The 19,941-nt window shown below is 45.6% G+C and overlaps 1 protein-coding gene across 2 annotated transcripts in view; it reads left to right on the top strand.

The window, feature by feature from the left end:
• Positions 1-19,941, top strand: part of CLTCL1 (clathrin heavy chain like 1) — a 106,705-nt gene that overhangs the window by 47,161 nt on the left and 39,603 nt on the right. For both annotated transcript variants that reach the window (XM_023192627.2, XM_023192626.2), the window contains exons 5-17: positions 1,173-1,286; positions 4,739-4,912; positions 6,171-6,368; positions 7,255-7,455; positions 7,549-7,701; positions 8,257-8,379; positions 10,912-11,049; positions 14,834-14,998; positions 15,580-15,760; positions 17,029-17,192; positions 18,294-18,419; positions 19,012-19,154; positions 19,493-19,727. In XM_023192627.2, coding sequence (XP_023048395.1) covers positions 1,173-1,286; positions 4,739-4,912; positions 6,171-6,368; positions 7,255-7,455; positions 7,549-7,701; positions 8,257-8,379; positions 10,912-11,049; positions 14,834-14,998; positions 15,580-15,760; positions 17,029-17,192; positions 18,294-18,419; positions 19,012-19,154; positions 19,493-19,727 — 2,115 coding nt within the window. The remainder of the gene's footprint in view (positions 1-1,172; positions 1,287-4,738; positions 4,913-6,170; positions 6,369-7,254; positions 7,456-7,548; positions 7,702-8,256; positions 8,380-10,911; positions 11,050-14,833; positions 14,999-15,579; positions 15,761-17,028; positions 17,193-18,293; positions 18,420-19,011; positions 19,155-19,492; positions 19,728-19,941) is intronic.

Below are 19,941 nucleotides of genomic sequence, written 5' to 3'. Positions count from 1 at the left end.
TCTACCTTAAAGCTCCCAGTGCAAGACTTCTATTCCCCCATGTCTGCACCCACAGGAGTGCTCACATGCTTGCCACTCAGCTCCCCCACTAGCCCTGCTCTCAGTGCTGCTCCCCTCCTTATCTGAGCCCTTTTGGTGTTTCCCTCCTCTCTCTGCCTGGCCAAACCCAGACTGCCAACCCAGACTGCCCCCGATAAACACTGTCGTCTGTGTCCTCTAAGCCCAGCCTCCTGCCCTTGTTTCATGTCTCTTACTGTCCATTTTGGATTTTTTTGTGGACTTGTGTTAGTTATAGTATTTTTTCTTTAGATGAAAGTTATGGGGGCTGGGCGTGGTGGCTCATGCCTGTAATCCCAGCATTTTGGGAGGTGAGTGGGGGTGGATTACCTGAGGTTGGGAGTTTGAGACCAGCCTGGCCAACATGGAAGAAACCGCATCTCTACTAAAAATACAAAAATTAGCCGGGTATGGTGGCATGCATCTGTAATCTCAGCTACTTGGGAGGCTGAGGCACAAGAATCACTTGAACCTGGGAGGCAGAGGTTTCAATGAGCTGAGATCGCGCCACTGTACTCCAGCCTGAGCGACAGAGCGAGACTCCCATCTCAAAAAAAGAAAGAAAGAAAGAAAGAAAGGTATAGGGAAGGCACTGGCGTAGGTCAGAACTTGGAGCTGTTCTTCTAAAGGCAGGGATGGGCTCCCTCATCAGATTCTTACCCCCGCCCAGCACAACCTTGAAAACCTCAGACCTGTGCCATGGTGAGGGTGTCTCGTGAGTTTGGCCTCCAGTGATGAGATCTTGCACTAACAGGCTTGTGTGAGTCTGGGCCATACGTAGGAGGGCAGCAGAGAGCAGAGCTGGAAGTTCTGACTGGAGCTCTTTGTTTCATCAGCATCCAGGCCCAGGGAGGGGAAGTGACTGCCACTGTGCTGGAACTGAGGCTCCTAGGCTGCCTGGCATTGGCCCTTTGTGCTGTGCTTGGTGGTGGGCAGCAGGTTATTGGATAATCACAGGCACTCCGACAAGGGAGTTGTTCTGCTTTGGTTGAATGTGACTTTTAGTGTTAATCATCCAGTGTGTGGAGCTGAGGCTCCACTTGCCTCTGTGCCTTTGGCTAGTACTCGTCCACCACCACACGCGGTCCCCTCGATTGACCTAAAATCTCTTCTAGTTGCACATCATTGAAGTTGGACAGCCTGCAGCGGGAAACCAACCTTTTGTAAAGAAAGCAGTAGATGTGTTTTTCCCTCCAGAGGCACAGACTGATTTTCCAGTGGCTATGCAGGTATGAGTGTGCTGCTCTCTAAACATCTTCGTGTCCTAAAATCTACTCTAGCGCCTCCCAAGATACAGGAGGCTGCCATTTTTAGTCTACTTCTGCTGTCTCCTGCCACTGTGATGCTTTCAAACCCATTTAGAGGCCTAAGGCTTTGGTGTGTGAGCTGGGAAAGCCCTGTTCGTAGAAAGGAATGTACTGCATGAGGGTGAGTTAGGGCAGCAGGAAGACTTTGCCAAGTCACACACTGAAGTCCTCAGCCCTTTCCCTTATAAGACATTAGATGTTCACTGTGGTATGAGAATATTTAAAGAATAAAATACCTAATGTAGGTGACAGGTTGATGGGTGCAATAAACCACCAGGGCATGTGTATACCTATGTAACAAAACTGCACATTCTGCACATGTAACCCAGAACTTAAAATATAATAATTAAAAAAAAGAATAAAACACTTATTTCTTTTACAACTGGCTGCCATCGAGGGGGCCTAGAGCTCCCGGGGACAGTCCTTTGAGCTTTCACTCAGAATGACCCAGTGTTTGACATGCAGCTTCTAATGAAACTAGGCAGTCCCGAGCCCCTGGTAGTAGAATTGTTCACCTTTACATCAAGAAGATTGGGAAGACACCTGAACCTGCATGTGGCCTGTGTCCAGCCAGACTTCGAAGAGTTGGTGCTGTGAGACCTGAAGTGAAGGTTCTCTAAAACTGAAACCCATGTCAGCAAGGCCTGTGGTGGTTCCATGTGTGCTGAGTGTGCTCGTGACAGGACCAAGTGTGCTTTCCTTATTGAGGAGCAGAATATTGTTGTGGAAGTGTCGAAGGCACAGTCAGAAAGCTAAATAAAAAATGAAGCTTTTTTGAGTAATAAAAATTGAAAGATTTTTTTAAAAAGAAAACATTACTCTGTAAGTGAACCAGTTGGATGTAAAATACATAAAAAATCTTGGCTGGGCACGGTGGCTCACACCTGTATTCTCAGCACTTTGGGAGGCCGAGGTGGGCGGATTGCCTGAGCTCAGGAGTTCGACACCAGCCTGGGCAACATGGTGAAACTCTGTCCCTACTAAAATACAAAAAATTAGCTGGGCGTGGCAGTATGCACCTGTAATCCCAGCTACTTGGGAGGCTGAAGCAGGAGAATTTCTAGAACCCGGGAGGCAGAGATTGCGGTGAGGCAAGATCACACCACTGCATGCCACTGCACTCCAGCCTGGAGCGAGACTTCATCTCCAAAAAAATAAATAAATAAAAATAAAAAATCTTACAACTTGTTTTATTAAAAATTTAGATCTATACCTTTTCTGAACAAAATTGGCATCACATTATATATGTAAAATTATACAATCTATTCTCCTTTTGACTCTTTTGTTCTCATAAAATATATGTTATCGATACATTTCTAATAGTATCAATAAATGTAACAGCAGAATTATATATCACCTGAAATCCTAGCACTGCTGATAATTTGGCTACCCCTTTGGAAGTAACTTAACACGCATACATTTATGCAGATTTATACAGATGGACTCTTATGAAAATGGCTCTCCACTAGCCTTGCTGCTGTATAAACTCCTCTAGCTGTGTTGTAGATCATCCTGTGCCAATAACATAATGTATGTATTTTGTTGTCTGTATCATCTATTCTGTGGATGTGCCACAACTCATTTAAACATCTCCTGTTGATTGGTATTTACATTTACAAGAAATACTCTAAGGAACATTGTGCTCCGTACGTCTTTGTATGTTAGTCTAAAAGTCTGAGGATAAATTCCTAGAAATTAAACCGTTGAGTCAGAGGCACATTCCCCTCACAGACTCTCCTGACCATGCTGGCCAGTTCACATTCCTACTGATGCTGCCCTTGGTAGCTGGACAGCATCCCATGTTGTGATGTCTTTCCCTTGGTTACCATCAAGGTAGAATTGATGTATCAGCCACTCATATGTATCTGGCTAATTGCCTTTTCCTAATCTTTGCATTTTTTTTTTTCTATCAGGATCTTTTTTAAAAAAATAGAGATGGGGTCTTGCTGTGTTGCCTAGGCCAGTCTTGAACTCCTGGCCTCTAGAGATCTTCCTGCCTCAGCCTCCCAAGTAGCTGGGGTTACAGGCGTGTGCCACTATGCCCAACTCCAGGATTTTTACCTTATTCGTAAGAGCTTTTTGTACTTATAGAATGCTACATGTCTGATGTGTTTTGAATGTTTTTCCCAGTCATAATTTGTGATACATGCCACCTTATGGAAGTGTTGCATTTTTGTGTGGCAATCGTATCATGTTTTGAGACTAATTCTGCACCTCAACATGGCCACAACATTTACTATATTTTCTTTCGTTGCTCTCCTAATTGTGTTTTTTACTTAAAATCTTTGACCCATCTGGAATTTACTTTGATCTAAAATGTAAGATGGAAATTCAGTTCTTTACTCTTACCTCCATCTCCAGAGAGCTAGCTGACTATATTAATAATATATGTTATATATTGATTAAAGTGCCTATTTTCCACTAATATGTTACCTACTAATTACTTATTATTTTAGAGTTGGAGTCTTGCTACATTGCTCAGGTTAGACTCAAAAACTCCTGGGCTCAAGTGATCTTCCTGCCTTGGCTTCCCAAGTAGCTGTGCCTATAGTCATTAGCCACCACACACTCATTCTTAATAAATTCTCATGTGTGATCCATTCTCTTTCCGGGCTCTCAATTAAGTTTGTTTCTCTCTCTCTCTCTTCCAATGGTAAAATCATGCTACAAAAATTACTGTATGTTTAATATATATGTTTAATAATCTGGTTGGGCAAATGCATCTGTTTTTTTTTCCCTCAAGCCCCTTCAGGTTTTCTTGTGTGTTAAATATTTTTCTGTAAAAGTTAATCGCATTTGGCAAAACTCAAAGGTTAGTAAGTGGTGGTGGAAGGCATGCTGGAACATCAACCTGGCTTTTGAGGTCTTTGTCCAGAACTTTCCCCTTATGAACTCACAGCTTGCTTAAATGGGTTTGATAAACTGTGTAAGGATCGCCCTACCTGAAAGATAAATGGAGTAGCCTGAGTTTATTGGACCTGTATTTGAGAGTGGTTGGACGAAGTACTGGCTTTAAAACTAATTCTCAATCAAGTACAACTTATAATCCATGTCTCATGGAAGCATTGCTCCCACCAGTAATCTCTTGGCCTGAGAGACTGAAGAATCCTTGTAATAACTGGGTGTGGCAGCTCACACTTGTAGTCCCAGCTACACTGGAGGCTAAGATGGGAGGATCACCTGAGCCCAGAGGGTGGAAGTTGCAGTGAGCTATGGTGGTACCACTACACTCCAGCCTTGGCGACACAGCAAGACCCTATCTCAAAAAACAAACAAACAAACAAAAAGAATCCTCTTTATCGTTTGTGAGCTCTTTTTACCCACATGGCTTCTCCTCCTTACTTCGCAACCGCTTGCTGTCTGTCTTCTTATAGATCGGAGCTAAACACGGTGTTATTTACTTGATCACAATGTATGGCTATCTTCATCTGTACGACCTAGAGTCTGGCGTGTGCATCTACGTGAACCGTATTAGTGCTGACACAATATTTGTCACTGCTCCACACAAACCGACCTCTGGAATTATTGGTGTCAACAAAAAGGGACAGGTGTGTAACTCTGACATTTCGTTTTCCACCTTTTCCATTCATTAGGGACTGGCGTTTAAACTTTCCCCCTTCTCTAGGAAAGCGGCTGGGTGTAGCTATTATTAGTTGCTGTTATTAAACTTAAACCCATGTCTCCTTCTCCTTCATATTGGCACTTCCTCTCTTCAGACAGCACCATTCCTTACACAGGATTGATTCCAGGAGGAGAGCAGCTCCTTCCTGCATATGGAACAGCAGTTCTCATGCACATCATCTTCATACCATGCACACCCTAATTGGGGAGGGTTGAAAAAGCAGATACTATGGTATTTAAGTTACTTTTCCCAACCATAGTTGAAAAAAATAGTTAAAAGAAGAAACTCTTGGCTGGGCACAGTAGTTTATGCCTGTAATCCCAACTGCATGGGAGGTCGAGGCAGGAGGATGGCTTGAGCCCAGGAGTTTGAGGCTGCAGTGAGCTATGATCACACCATTGCACTCCAGCCTGGGTGACAGAGTGAGAGCCTGTCTCGGGGGAAAAAAAAAATCAGGAACAGTGGCTGATGCCTATAATCCCAGCACTTTGGGAGGCTGAGGCAGGAGGATTGCTTGAGGCTAGGAGTTTGAATCCAGCCTGGGCGACAGAGCGAGACCCTATATTTGTAGAGATAGGGTCTCGCTCTGTCGCCCATATTTGTAGAGATAGGGTCTCGCTCTGTCGCCCAGGCTGGAATGCAGTGGAGTGATCTTGGCTCACTGCAAGCTCCGCCTCCCGGATTCACGCCATTCTCTTGCCTCAGCCTCCCGAATAGCTGGGACTACAGAAAAATATTTTTTAAAAAAGAAAGAAAAGAAACTCTGTGCTTTAAAAATAAAAACTTTAAGAAGAAAAATTGTCAGTTCCTTCCACATAGGCCATTTTGCTGTAGTGCAGAACGCATCACTGGGGTGCTTATCTATGTAACTTTAACAACTACATAGACTCCTGTGCTGTTCTGTTTTGTTACCATTCGGCTTTCGGCTGCTTTGCATCCTTTCACTATGAGGGCCACCATCACAGGTGTGCTCAACAGTCGCCTGAGAATGTGGCTACCCTCCAGCATCGGGAGGGAACATGGCCGAGGGATGGTAGAGGGAAAATGGCAGAGGGATGGTAGAGAGGACATGACCGAGGGATGGTAGAGGGGAACATGGCCGAGGGATGGTAGAGGGAACATGGCAGAGGGATGGTAGAGCACTCTTCTAGGCCGGGCCGCTCTCACTTGTTGGGTCCTTACAGGTGCTGTCAGTTTGTGTCGAGGAAGATAATATTGTGAATTATGCAACCAACGTGCTTCAGAATCCAGACCTTGGTCTGCGTTTGGCCATTCGTAGTAACCTGGCTGGGGCAGAGAAGTTGTTTGCAAGAAAATTCAGTACCCTCTTTGCACAGGGCAGCTATGCTGAAGCCGCCAAAGTTGCAGCGTCTGCACCAAAGGTGATAAACCTTGAATACTGTTCAAGTGTTCTGGATGTTAAGAACCAACCTTGAGAGGAAAATAAGTCATAAAAGCATTTCACTACTGGTATTGCAGTCTATTAGTGTTATATTAGGAGTTTTTAGTTTAAAATTTTTGCACCAATGGCTTAACAGTAAGGGAAGTAAACAAAAAGCACGCTCTTGCTGCATCAGCACTTCTTCCTATCTCCCACTTTGTGTGCATACATACCTCTCACCCAACGGCTTAGGTACAGTTTCACATTTTCGCAACTTAGAATTTTCCACTCTTGCTGCCTGGTTGTCAAATATGCAACTGTACAATACACCAAGTGGTTGTTCCCTGTTTTATTTAGCAGTAGTCCTGCTCTGGACTTCCTCCACTCTTTCAGAATATAGCATTTCTGCATAAGGCTTTTTCTTTAGTTTATTTCATTTGGATAAATTGTTCAGAGACTGGATCTGCTCCTGAGTAGATAACGACTTTCAAGTTGCTGGTCCTTGAAAGAATTTTTCTTGTCTTTCAAGGGGTGGTTATGAACAAACCATTTCTAGCCTTCATCTGTGAATGTGAGTATTTTGAATTAGAATATAACGATAGTAGAACTTCACTACTGCAAGACTGATTGAGAGGCTAAATTCTCACTGCAGCATGCTGGGGGAGAAGTAAGACCCTAAGTGTGAAGCCACCTGGAGGACCTAGATTCCCCCATACTTATGGTTCTTACTGAAGATAGAAGCAGTTGCCTTGGTAGAGGACATTTTGTCTATGACAGAGCAGTGTGGAATTTCCACTGGCAGATTTTTGTTTTTACATAGAAGCAAGTTGAGTGAAGGGATCCCCCGTGATTACAACACAATGACCTATTTTTCCATTTATTACTAGGGAATCCTGCGTACCAGAGAGACGGTCCAGAAATTCCAGAGTATACCCGCTCAGCCTGGCCAGGCTTCTCCATTGCTGCAGTACTTTGGAATCCTGCTTGACCAGGGCCAGCTCAATAAACTTGAATCCCTAGAACTTTGCCATCTGGTTCTTCAGCAGGGGCGTAAGCAACTCCTAGAGAAGTGGCTGAAAGAAGATAAGGTAGAAACACTTGGGAGATGGTAGCCCCCGCACAGCTTGGTCCAGGCTCCCTGCCCACCTCCTAACTTTGCCTTGTCCCTTGGCATACCACAGCTGGAGTGCTCAGAGGAGCTCGGAGACTTGGTCAAAACCACTGACCCCATGCTCGCTTTGAGTGTGTACCTTCGGGCAAACGTGCCAAGCAAAGTGATCCAGTGTTTTGCAGAAACAGGCCAATTCCAAAAAATTGTGCTCTATGCCAAAAAGGTAACGTGTGTTGAACCATCTGCACCTCACATGTGGTTGAGTGGTTGCTGATTTTAAAGTTTATAAAATACCCTTCTTTATAAGTCCTCTGGTGTGAGAGTTGGCAGTGTTGCTATTAGGATCTTTATTCATAATGATCATATTGTATTCTCTTCAGTTTTTTATTATCCTTAGTTTTCCAGTCCTTCCATCTTCTTTTTATTTGGGAGCTTTATCTTGTTTTTTCTCTCCCTCTCTTCCTTCTGTATGTTAATTTGATATTTTGGCAGACTTCCAGATCTTGTCCCTGTGTGCTCACAGGCAGGCTGTGTTTGCAACAGATCAGGGAACTTATTTGTGGTCTGGGCTGCTTGTATAGTTAATTATGCCTTCCATGGACATGAAATCAATTTATTTAATTGGATATTGTGTTTGGCAGAAGGTGGTACCTACAAATGATAATGTTGCTGCTCATTTCTTTGTTAACATGAGTTTAAAACAAAGGATGGATAACTTCCTTTTCTAATGCCCAGGGTTTTTCATTGATTTTCCTGATTGGTGCTCCCTTGCTTCTAGGTTGGGTACACCCCAGACTGGATCTTTCTGCTGAGGGGTGTAATGAAGATCAGTCCGGAACAGGGCCTGCAGTTTTCTCAAATGCTAGTGCAGGAGGAGGAGCCACTGGCTGACATTAACCAGGTGAGCGTAGGCAGTTTTGAACAACTTTTTGTGGCTTTTTAGAGCCATCTAGAAGATTCCTTTATTCATTTCCTGTTAACTTGTCTCAGTGCTTTTCTTCATCTGCTATTAATCTTCCAGTTTTAAAAAAATCTAGTATACTTGGGGAGTTTGTCTTCTAGTCTTTACTATGTGAGTACCCATTGCTTCCTTTGTTTTGAAGTACTTTAGAGAATGTTTGCATGGGTTTGTATCTTTGGGTGGTGATGGTGTAGGGTGCGAGGATGTCATTTAGGGTCCAGCCCTCCATCCCTCTCCCTACCCCAGTTACCACATCATTGTCTCTCCCTGACCATTGGCCTGAGCACCAGGAGCTAGTGCTGTTGCATCCCCCAGATGTTCATCCTGTGGATGTCTAACTGACCTGGATCTACGTGAGCATCAGCCTGTTTTTTAGTGTAGCCTACTTAGAATTTAGATGTAAACACATGACAAGTCACTTTTAGTCAATTGGTACAAGGAGCTCTGATGATATACAGATGTGTAACAAAGCTTGAAGCAAGGCATCAGAGCCAAAAACTGTTTAGAAATAATAAGTGCAGTTATATGTGTTTATATGTCTGGGAATTTGCAGATATTTTGGAGAACATAGAATAAGAGATTTGAGACAAATTTACTTAGCTTTCAATAGGAAAGAAATTTCCAGTTCACATCTTGTTTATAGTTCATATTTTAAAGTTGTTTAAAATATAAACTTCTCATACTTTATGAGAAGTTCCACAATTAGTAAGTTCTTTTTTATTTTCCTATAAAGCTGTCCTTCAAAAACAATTACTAAATTTATTCCTATATTTCACATCTTAGTGAGGCATATTAATTATTTAAATTAACATCAATTTAGCTTTAATAATTGTCTAAGTAAATGTTTGCATTTTCCCAGTTGTGCCCCAATAATATAATGATATATATGGGTTAGATATCAAGTATCAGCTGCTTTGTTAGTCAAGATTCTGCAGAGACAGAATCAATAGCGTAGCTCTAGCTATATGAGAGGGAGCCTGAGCAACATAGTGAGACCCCATCTCTACCAAAAAATTTTTAAAAATTAGCCAGGCATGGTGGTGCACACCTGTGGTCCCAGCTACTCAGGAGGCCGAGATGGGAGGATCACTTGAGCCCTGAAGGCTGAGTCTGCAGTGAGTGGTGACCTTGTCACTGCTTCAGCCTAGGCAATAGAGTGAGACCCCATCTCAGATATATGAGAGGGAGAATTGGCTCGTGATTATGGAGACTGAGAAGTCCTGTGATAGACTGTCTGTAAGCTAGAGGAGACGTTGGATTCCGGTAGCGTGGCTCAATCTAAGTTTGAAAGTCTCAGAACCAGGGAAGCTGATGGCGTAACTCTCAGTCTGAGGCCAATGGCCTGAGAACCCTGGGGGGCCTTTGGGGTAAGTCCTGGAGTCCAAAGGCTGGGGAGCCTGGAGTTCTGATGTCCAGAGGTAGGAGGGGGAGAAAGTCCCAGCTCCAGGAGAAAGAGAGAAGAAATCTATTCTTTCCTTTTGTGTGCCCCCAGCTGATTCGATGGTGCTCCCTGACATTGAGAGTGGATCATTCCTACTTGGTCCCCCAACTCACATGCCAGTCTCCTCTGGGAACGCCCTCACAAACACACCCAGAAGGAATGCTTTACCTGGTCTCTATGTGTTCCTTAATCCAGTCAAGCTGACACCTAAAGCTAAGCATCATAGCTGCCTCTAGAATGTGATTAAATAATGTATGATTACTGCTTGGATCACTTGAGAGGATTCTGGGGGTTCATATGTTATAAAAGTCACTCCCTTTCATATACTTTGGTAACATACCTCACTGGTAGGTATGATGTAGGTGATACGATTTCACAAGATTATCAATAAATTAATGGTCATAAATTACGTGAATTGTGTTGTTGTTGTTGAGATGAGGTCTCTGTGTTACCCAGAATAGTCTTAACTCCTGGGCTCAAGGAATGCATGCATCCACCTCAGCCTCCTGAGTACTTGGGACTATAGGCACACGCCACCACACCTGGCTCTATGTGAATTGTGATGACATAAGAAAATGCAAAGGGGCCGGGAGCAGTGGCTCACGCCTGTAGTCTCAGCACTTTGGGAGGCCGAGGCGGGCAGATCGCCTGAGGTCAGGAGTTCGAGACCAGCCTGACCAACATGGTGAAACCCTGTCTCTACTAAAAATACAAAAATTAGCTGGGTGTGGTGACGGGTGCCTGTAATCTCAACCACTTGGGAGGCTGAGGCAGGAGAATCGCTTGAACCCAGGAGGTGGAGGACGGAGGTTGGAGTGAGCTGAGATTGTGCCTTTGCACTCCAGCCTGGGTGACAGAGTGAGACTCCATCTCAAAAAAAAAAAAAAAAAAAACCCAAAAAAACGAAGGAACTAATTGTTGAATTTCTGAATGAGATAATGAGATAATATTTCAGGAACTATTTCAATACGAAAATGAAACACTGTGAATGAAAACACACTGAGTGAAAATGTGGCTTGGATGTGTTTCAGATTGTGGACATTTTCATGGAAAACAGTTTAATTCAGCAGTGTACTTCCTTCTTATTGGATGCCTTGAAGAATAATCGCCCAGCTGAGGGACTCCTCCAGACATGGCTGTTGGAGATGAACCTTGTTCATGCACCCCAGGTCAGTGACATTGTAGGCTAACACCGAGATGCAGAGCACCTGTGGCACCCCTCTGTGGGTTTTTGCAGACTTGAGCACAGTGGCTTTGGACTGGGCTGGGCTTGTGCCAGATGTTTATCTTGTACTTCTCAGTGAACATTCTCCATGACTCCCCTTAAAAGGATTTTCCAGAAATCATGGTACAGGACTTTCATGGAAACAGTTATAATTGGGGCATCATTTCTTTCTTTCTTCTTGTTTTTCATTGTGGTAAAATATACATAACCAAATTTACCATTTTGACAACTTTTAAGTATCTGATACAGTGGCATTAAGAACATTCACAATACTATGCAACCATTACCACTATATGGTTCCCGAGTTTTTTATTATCCCAGAGTAACTACGTAACTGTCAAGCAATGACTCCTCATTTCCCAGCCCCTGACAACTGCCATTCTAATCTGTCTCTATTAATTTGCCTTTTCAAGATATTTCATATATATGGAACCACAAAATATTTGTCCTTTTACCTGGCTTTTTTCACTTGGCATATTATTTTTAAGGTTCATCCACGTTGTAGCATGTGTTAGAAACACCTTCATTTTAAAAACTGAGTAATTGTCCACCATGTGTATATATGACATGTGTTTATCCATTCATCCATTGATGAACATTTGGGTTGCTTCTACCTTTAGGCTATTGTGAATAATGCTGCTGTTCACATGGGTATACAAAGATTTCTTTGAGACCCTGCTTTAATTCTTTTGAGCATATACCTAGAAGTGGATTTGCTGGATCATATTGTACAGTAATTCTATGCTTACCTTTTTGAGGAACCACCATACTGTATTCCAGGAGGCTGCACCATTTTATATTCTTCCCAGTAGTGCTCAGCAGTTCCAACTTCTGTATATCCTTGCCAACACATTTTCCCTGTCTAAAATAATAATAATAGTAATCATCTTAATGGGTGTGCAGTGGTAGTGTGGTGAGGCATCATTTGTTGGCCTGAAACTTGTGGGAGGCAGATATAATCAAATCACATGTCTGTGCTATTTTGGGTTAAATTTAGATATATATACAAGAAAGAGATTTAGAGGAGTTTATATCAAGCTGTTCACAGTACTAAGTGGATAAGATTGTACAAGTTCACTTTGTTCTTTACTTCTCTCTTCTGGCCGGGTGCAGTGGCTCACGCCTGTAATCCCAGCACTTTGGGAGGCTGAGGCAGGCGGATCACAAGGTCAGGAGATCGAGACCATCTTGGCTAACACAGTGAAACCCCATCTCTGCTAAAAATGCAAAAAATTAGCCGGGCGCGGTGGCAGGCGCCTGTAGTCCCAGCTACTCGGGAGGCTGAGACAGGAGAATGGCATGAACCCGGGAGGTGGAGCTTGCAGTGAGCCGAGATCGCACCACTGCACTCCAGCCTGGGTGATGAGCAAGACTCCATCTCAAAAAAAAAAAAACAAAAACTTCTCTCTTCTGATTTGTTTTTTCTTTAATAATCACTTATTGTTTTTATAATTATGAAACAACATATTAAGTATATTGTTCTGTTACCTCAATTTATTCAAATCCACAGGTTAGCTACTAAGAAGTGGGTCATATTCCAACTATAGGAAATAAAAGTGCTGTTAATTTGCTGCTTGGGGTCTATTGGACTCTCATGACTTTGTGAGTGTATGTAATAGTTTTTGGTAAATGAGATTTGAAACACACCAAGCGCCACTCAGAAACTTGGCAGACACCCAAAGGAATGCCCAGACCCTAAGGGGTGCAGGACAAGCAAGTAGTTGGGTGAGGTGCCAGCAGGCTCTGGCTTAGTGCCCCAGCATGCTGGCAGTCTTCTCTGGGCAGTGGGACTGCATGATGGTTTCTAAGTTCTCTAAAATACACTGTTGCTATGATGAGAAAATGTTTAAAAACAAGAAGTAAAGATAAACCTGAAGGAAACAAAGGATAGGAGACTCAGGGAAGTGCCAGGTGTTCTAAAGCCCTACTCTTAGTACTTGGTTTGGATCGTCAACTCTATGGGGAACCAGAAGTGCACGTCACTCTGAAGTGGTCTGGTGTGTGACAGGGGCTGTGGTCACTCAGTTTGGCTATACCTGGTTGGTGATGCAGATCCTTGAAGGAATAAGAAAGAGTGTGCTGGGTGGCAGTGAAGGCACCCAGGAGCGTAGCTAGTCAAGACCAGCATTAGATACTGAGGGGGCACTCATTCAGCCATGCTGCAAGGCTACTGTGTTGACCTATCCAGTCTTAGCCCAAAAAGTACTTACTTAAAGAGAATATTTAGTGGCTGGGTGCAGTGGCTTGCGCCTGTAACCCCAGCATTTTTGAAGTCCAAGGTGAACAGAGCCCAGGAGTTTGAGACCAGCATGGACAACATGGCCAAACCCCATCTCTACAAAAAAATATAAAAATTAGTCAGGTGGGCCAGGCATGGTGGCTCACACCTGTAATCCAAGCACTTTGGGAGGCCAAGGCAGGAGGATCACGTGGTCAAGAGATCGAGGCCAGCCTGTCCAGCATGGTGAAACCCCGTCTTTACTAAAAATACAAAAATTAGCTGGGCATGGTGGCACGTGCCTGCAGTCCCAGCTACTCGGGAGGCTGAGGCAGGAGAATGGGGTGAACCCAGGAGGTAGAGGTTGCAGTGAGCTGGGTGGGATCGTGCCACTGCACTCCAGCCTGGCAACAGAATGAGACTCCGTCTCAAAAAAAAAAAAAAAAAGTAGCCAGCTGTGGCAGCATGCGCCTGGAATCCCCACTGCTTGGGAGGCTGAAGTGGGAGGATTGCTTGAGCCTGGGAGGTCAAGGCTGCAGTGAGCCGAGATTGCACCACTGCACTCCATTCAGCCTGGGCAACAGAGTGAGACCCTGTCTCAAAAAAATATATGTATTTTATGCCTCATAAAAATTGTTTTCAGAAGTGTTCATTGTTTTTAAAATGCAATCCCCAATTCCTAAGTCTGTATTCAGCCTAGTAGAGCAGTCTAGTAAGCACAGATCGGATTTGTTATGTTCATGTCTCCTTCTGGCCATTGCTAGTCTAAGGCTTGAGCTCATTCAAGGAGAATCGGTAGACTAGAGCCCTCACGTTGATCTTGCCATAGAAACCCTATAAGAATGTGATTGCTGGCTGGGCACTGTGGCTCACGGCTATAATCTCAGCACTTTAGGAGGCCAAGGTGGGCAGATCGTTTGAGGTCCAGAGTTCAAGACCAGCCTGGCCAACGTGTTGAAGCTCCATCTCTACTAAAAATACAAAAATTAGCCAGGCATGATGGTGCGCATCTATAATCCCAGCTACTTGGGAGGCTGAGACATGAGAATCACTTGAACCTGGGAGATGGAGGTTGCAGTGAGCCAAGATTCTGCCACTGTACTCCAGCCTAAATGATGGATTGAGACTCTGTCTCAAAAAAAAAAGAAGAAGAAAAAAAAAAAGAATGCGATTACTTAAAAGCTGCAACAGCGACTTGGACTCATCCCAGTAATAGGGCTTTATGGAGCCTCAGCGTTTCTCATAGGCCCAACTCTGTGGCCACATGGGGTAGGCCCAGCTCTACAATGTGGGAGGATGGAGCCTTGTGCAAAGGGCCTAAGATGACTTGAAGGACAGCTGGGGATCTTGGGATCCACAAGCACTGCTGCCACCAGAGTTGTGGGTGTGGACAGGGGCCTGTGAGTTCGGGTTGCCAGGCTATACCCTATCCTGGGGCAAGGCTGAGCAGCTGGTCTTAAAAAGTTATTGCCATTGATCAGGCTTTCCCACCAAACTCCCTGTTTCATAGGTTGCAGATGCCATCCTTGGAAATAAGATGTTTACTCATTACGACCGGGCCCACATCGCCCAGCTCTGTGAGAAGGCAGGCCTCCTGCAGCAAGCACTGGAGCACTACACCGACCTCTATGACATCAAGAGGGCTGTGGTCCACACTCACCTCCTCAATCCCGAGGTATTGTGTACCCCTGGGGCACTCCTATTATGGCTGTTGTCTATGCCATTAATGTCACATGCTCCCCAATGTTCACCTGTTGATGATTGTGGAACCATGGCCTGAGCCTGTCACTACCCTAATCTACCATACTTTACTACCAAAAGCAGTTCTGGTTCAGTACACACACGTTTATCTGCTCAGCAGCATGTCTGGGCCCTGTAGTACCTTTCTTTCTGATGTCCACCTTTGACTTAGTCTAATAGCAGGAATACTGGTCACCTTTTAACACTGACAACCTAACAGGGCTGTCTGAAACCATTAGCAAAGCTGAACTAGCTATTGTGTTCCAACTTATGGAATAAGTTTTAGCATCGTCTGTGGAATATTGCAGGTGAACAGTTTAGATCAGTGTCTTTTCCCAGCTTTACTCCTTGCTCCTACTTTTTCCCATGATGGATAGTTGCTTTTCAATCCCTTTATATGGAAATTCTCTCTATTTTTGACACTCAGGGGAACAGGAGAATGACCTAGTTATTTTCTAAATGTTAGCAATCTTTATAGTGGTGCATCATTGTGGACAGACTCTTCCTTGTTCCCAGTGGCTTGTCAATTTCTTCGGCTCCTTGTCGGTGGAGGATTCTGTGGAGTGTCTGCGCGCGATGCTGTCTGCTAACATCAGACAGAACCTTCAGCTGTGTGTGCAGGTGGCCTCTAAGTACCATGAGCAGCTGGGCACGCAGGCCCTGGTGGAGCTCTTTGAATCCTTCAAGAGTTATGAAGGTAAACCGTGCAGCCTTTCGCCAATCCCGCCACGTGACTACACCTCCTTTCTCAGGTGTTGCGGTCTACCTGCCTGACTTAAAACGGCCTTCCTGCAAAGCCAGGCAGGATGCAGCACTCACTGCCTTGGGTGCTCAGTCGGTGGAAGAATGCAACTGCCATCTCATGTGCACCCTCAGCTTCAGTGTCCTTTTTGGTATTTCCAAAGGAAGAAATCAGGTTGGTTGGTGATGGAGTGGAGAAACTTATGGAGCCCGGTGTGTCTGTGCAGCACAGTCTGGCAAGAATTCATCTAAAAGCCTGTGTCATGGGTACCGTGAAAGGGCCTGATGTCTGGTCTTCACAGCCCCAGGAGGGAGGCTCTTTGGGCCTCTCCTAAGTGAGAGCCCACGATAGAGGGTGCATTGCTTTGTGGTGTCTGCTAACCCAGTTGATTGCAGGGGCTGACGAGGCAACTTGGTTGTCTTCCTTTCCCCTTTTTGGACATCACCCCAAAAGAGTGTTCTAGGGCAATGGGGGTGGAAGTAGCTTCGTTAGGGACAGGTAGGGGCTGTCTGGCCCACCCAGGATAGAGACTAAGCATTCGTCTAGGCATCAAGCCACTGCCACGTGTCCGGTGAGGTTGGGGCATCGGTGGAGGGTGGGACAGGACCCTGCCCTCAGGGAACTGGCCTTCTCTTCAGAAGACACCACTGTAGGAAAGACCATGGCAGACGATTGAGTGGAGCTGGGCTGGGAGAGAGCAGTAAAGTAGGTTGGCGGGGAACCATCGGCCTAGGGGCTGCCCATTCCCTTCCTAGCATCAGAGTCTCACAGTTACAGTGAAAGACCTCGACTGGGAGGGGCCTTCTCGGATGTATCCTATCTTGTTGTTACTGTCCGGAGTTGCAGGCCTCCTCCTAGAGGCCGTGGCTTATTTATCTCTCCCTTGGCATCAGTCCCACAGCCCTCTCAGATTACCTCAGTGGGAATTACTCTTGACGACGACTATCTAGGTATACCTGGGCCCCCAAAAGGAATTTCACATGTACCAAATATCTAATATTTTACATCAAAACATGCCAGGTATGCCTGCCAAATTTGATGGAAATCTGACTAGCTATTTTTGGGAGCTGCCAAAACAGACAGATGGCATATTGATTATGAGTTCTGAGTGGGCTGTGGGTCCCTGGAGAGTGGAGCAGGGTCATCGAGGGAAGGTGGGCAGCAGCTACGGAGGAGACAGGTGGGTGTTGCAAGGACGAAAATGAAACGGTCTGTCTTCATAGGCCTCTTCTACTTCCTGGGCTCAATCGTGAACTTCAGTCAAGACCCAGACGTGCATCTGAAATACATTCAGGCTGCCTGTAAGACAGGGCAGATCAAGGAGGTGGAGAGGATATGCCGAGAGAGCAGCTGCTACAACCCAGAGCATGTGAAGAACTTCCTGAAGGTGTGTTCCAGCACTGCCTCCTTGTGTTCCAGCAGCTGACTTTGCTGATGGCAGGCGGGGCAGACCATCCGCAGGACGTCCCAGGAGGCAGGAAGCTGGATCTGTCTTGCCAGGGACCCCTTAGTCCCAGGGACAGAGCTCCGCCTTATGGCTTAAAGTTCTAGAGGAACCCTTCTATCGTTTTAAGAACATGGAACGCAGCTTGAGGCTGTGCTCTAAGTATCTGGCACGTGAGTAGAGGGAGTTAGTTTATTGCTGCATTGTAATTCATCAACATCCCGTTAGTGCCATTGTGAATTAGGCAGGCAAAGCTGCAGAAACAAGTAGACCACTCAGCACTAGTGTCATAAAGAACAGGAAGCCTACTTCCTTATGTGGCAGTCCTGGGTGGGCTGGAGGTCAGTGGGGTGGCTTTCCTTCCCACTGTCCTTCAAGGACCAGGCTCATGGCTGCTTTGTGGTGTTCAGCACCTCACCTGGATGTCGTCTTCCCAGTCAGCTAGAAGATGGGAAGAGCAGAGGAACCAGCATGGGTGGTTTTTATGGGCGAGGCCTGCAAGTGGCAGATGAGACTTGGATTCACATCCCCTTGGAGGAAATGAGGTCATGTGGCCACACTTAAAACTTCAAGGGAAACCAGGAAATGTGATCTAGGCATGGGACCACACAAGGGGGAGGCATGATTGTGGTGACCTGTGGCTGTCCTACCCAAGTGCCATCATCATCTGGGAATGGTGCCCAGGTGTGTTTCCATGGCCTGTGGCTGCATGTCTGAAAAGGCAGCCTTTACTGCAGGTGTGCTGTTCTTGAGAATGGCCTGGTTTCTGTTGGGTTTGCTGCTTGTCTTAAAAGATATTTTTGTCCAGATTTGGAATGTTAATGCCACATTTAATGGTCTTTAACCAAATAGTATTATCTTTCACTTATTTCCAAAGCAAACACCATACCACAAAACGACAGCCTATCTAGAGCAGTCTCATTCTGAGTCTTCTACATGTCACTCTGCTGCAGAGACAGTGCTGTCCCATATGGGCAATGAGTCCGAGGTCTGGCTGTCTGGTTTCTCCACTCCCTGACTTGTTATGTGCATTCTAATCCTCAGGAGGCCAAGCTCACAGACCAGCTTCCCCTCATCGTCGTGTGCGATCGTTTTGGCTTTGTCCATGACCTTGTCCTGTATTTATACCACAACAACCTGCAGAGGTACATTGAGATCTACGTGCAGAAGGTACTGCTGGCTCCCTGGAGTGACACTCGGCTGCCTCTGGGCCCCAGTCAGTGACGGTAGTCTTCGCCTCAGAGACTGCCTCTAACATCTGGCATTTCAGAGACTATCATTTTGAAGGGTGGTGGGTTAGTGTGCTCAGACTGCCAGAGTAGAAGAACACAGTCCAGGCGACTGAAACAACACACATTTGTTTCTCACAGTTTTGGAGGCTGGAAGTCCACGATCAATGTGCTGGCAGGGCTTGTTTCTGGTGAAGGCTGCCTTCCAGGCTTGCAGACGGCCTCCTGGCTGTGCCCCCACAGGGCCTTTCCTCTGTGCATATACATTCCTGGTGTCTCTTCCTCTTCTTAGAAGGACACCAGTCCCATTGCATTAGGGCCCCACCCCGGCATTGATTACCTCCTTAAACACCCTCTTTCCAAATAGAGTCCCACTAGGAGTTAGGACATCAGCAAGTGAATTTTGGTGGGACACAGCGCAGTGCTAAACAGGAGCCCTTTCAGAGTTTTGCCCAGACTGTCCAAGTTGTAGGAGGCTTCTAACAATAACTTGTGTCTGCAACACTAAAGTTACTTCACCTTGACTACCGTAGGTCAACCCTAGCCGGACCCCAGCTGTGGTTGGAGGGCTGCTTGATGTGGATTGTTCTGAGGAAGTGATTAAACATTTAATCCTGGCAGTGAGAGGACAGTTCTCTACTGACGAGTTGGTGGCTGAAGTAGAAAAAAGAAACAGGTAAGGTATCCTTACTTGGTGTTTTGTCTTACCCCTGGATTCTAGTGTCTGTTGTTGTTTCTGTCTAATTCTCCAGGACTGTCTCTGTAGCTGATCATTCATGTGCATATCTTAGATGTAGCAGTGAGTTACTTGCTATTGGTACTGTGAATACCTTGGGGGAAAACCTAACAGTAGAAATCAGTTTGGAAGCAGGTCCATCTTCATCCCTAGAGCAATCTGAAGTTAATGTACTCCAAGATTTTTTGTTTCAGGAAACATCTGTCAGAGCCCTGGAGTTGCCCTCAAGATTTCCAGTGGTAGCCTTGAGACTTTACGGTGCCTTCCTTCTTTCAAAGGCTCAAGCTGCTGCTTCCCTGGCTGGAGTCCCGGATTCAGGAAGGCTGCAAGGAGCCTGCCACTCACAATGCGCTGGCTAAAATCTACATCGACAGCAACAGCAGCCCCGAGTGCTTCCTGAGAGAGAATGCTTACTATGACAGCAGCGTGGTGGGCCGCTACTGTGAGAAGCGAGACCCCCATCTGGCCTGTGTCGCCTATGAGCGGGGGCAGTGTGACCTTGAGCTCATCCAGGTGGGTAGCAGATGTGCTGAGCTGCCCATGCAACCCTGGCCTCCCAGGGAAGCTTTCAAAGGTGTGCCCGTGGGGAGCTGATTAGGGCTTTCTGTGCACCTGGAGATGGCAGGTCATGAGATTATTTCCTTGTGATTCTTGCAGCTTTTGGGAACTTGCTCATGCGATTTTTATGCATTGTACCTGTAGACCAAGTGGCCATGAACCTGACTTA

The sequence above is a fragment of the Piliocolobus tephrosceles genome, chromosome 19 (assembly GCF_002776525.5).
Source record: "Piliocolobus tephrosceles isolate RC106 chromosome 19, ASM277652v3, whole genome shotgun sequence".
Taxonomy (NCBI): Eukaryota; Metazoa; Chordata; class Mammalia; order Primates; family Cercopithecidae; genus Piliocolobus; species Piliocolobus tephrosceles.
The sequence above is the reverse complement of the archived record's forward strand: the minus strand, read 5'-3'. Positions and strand labels throughout refer to the sequence as shown.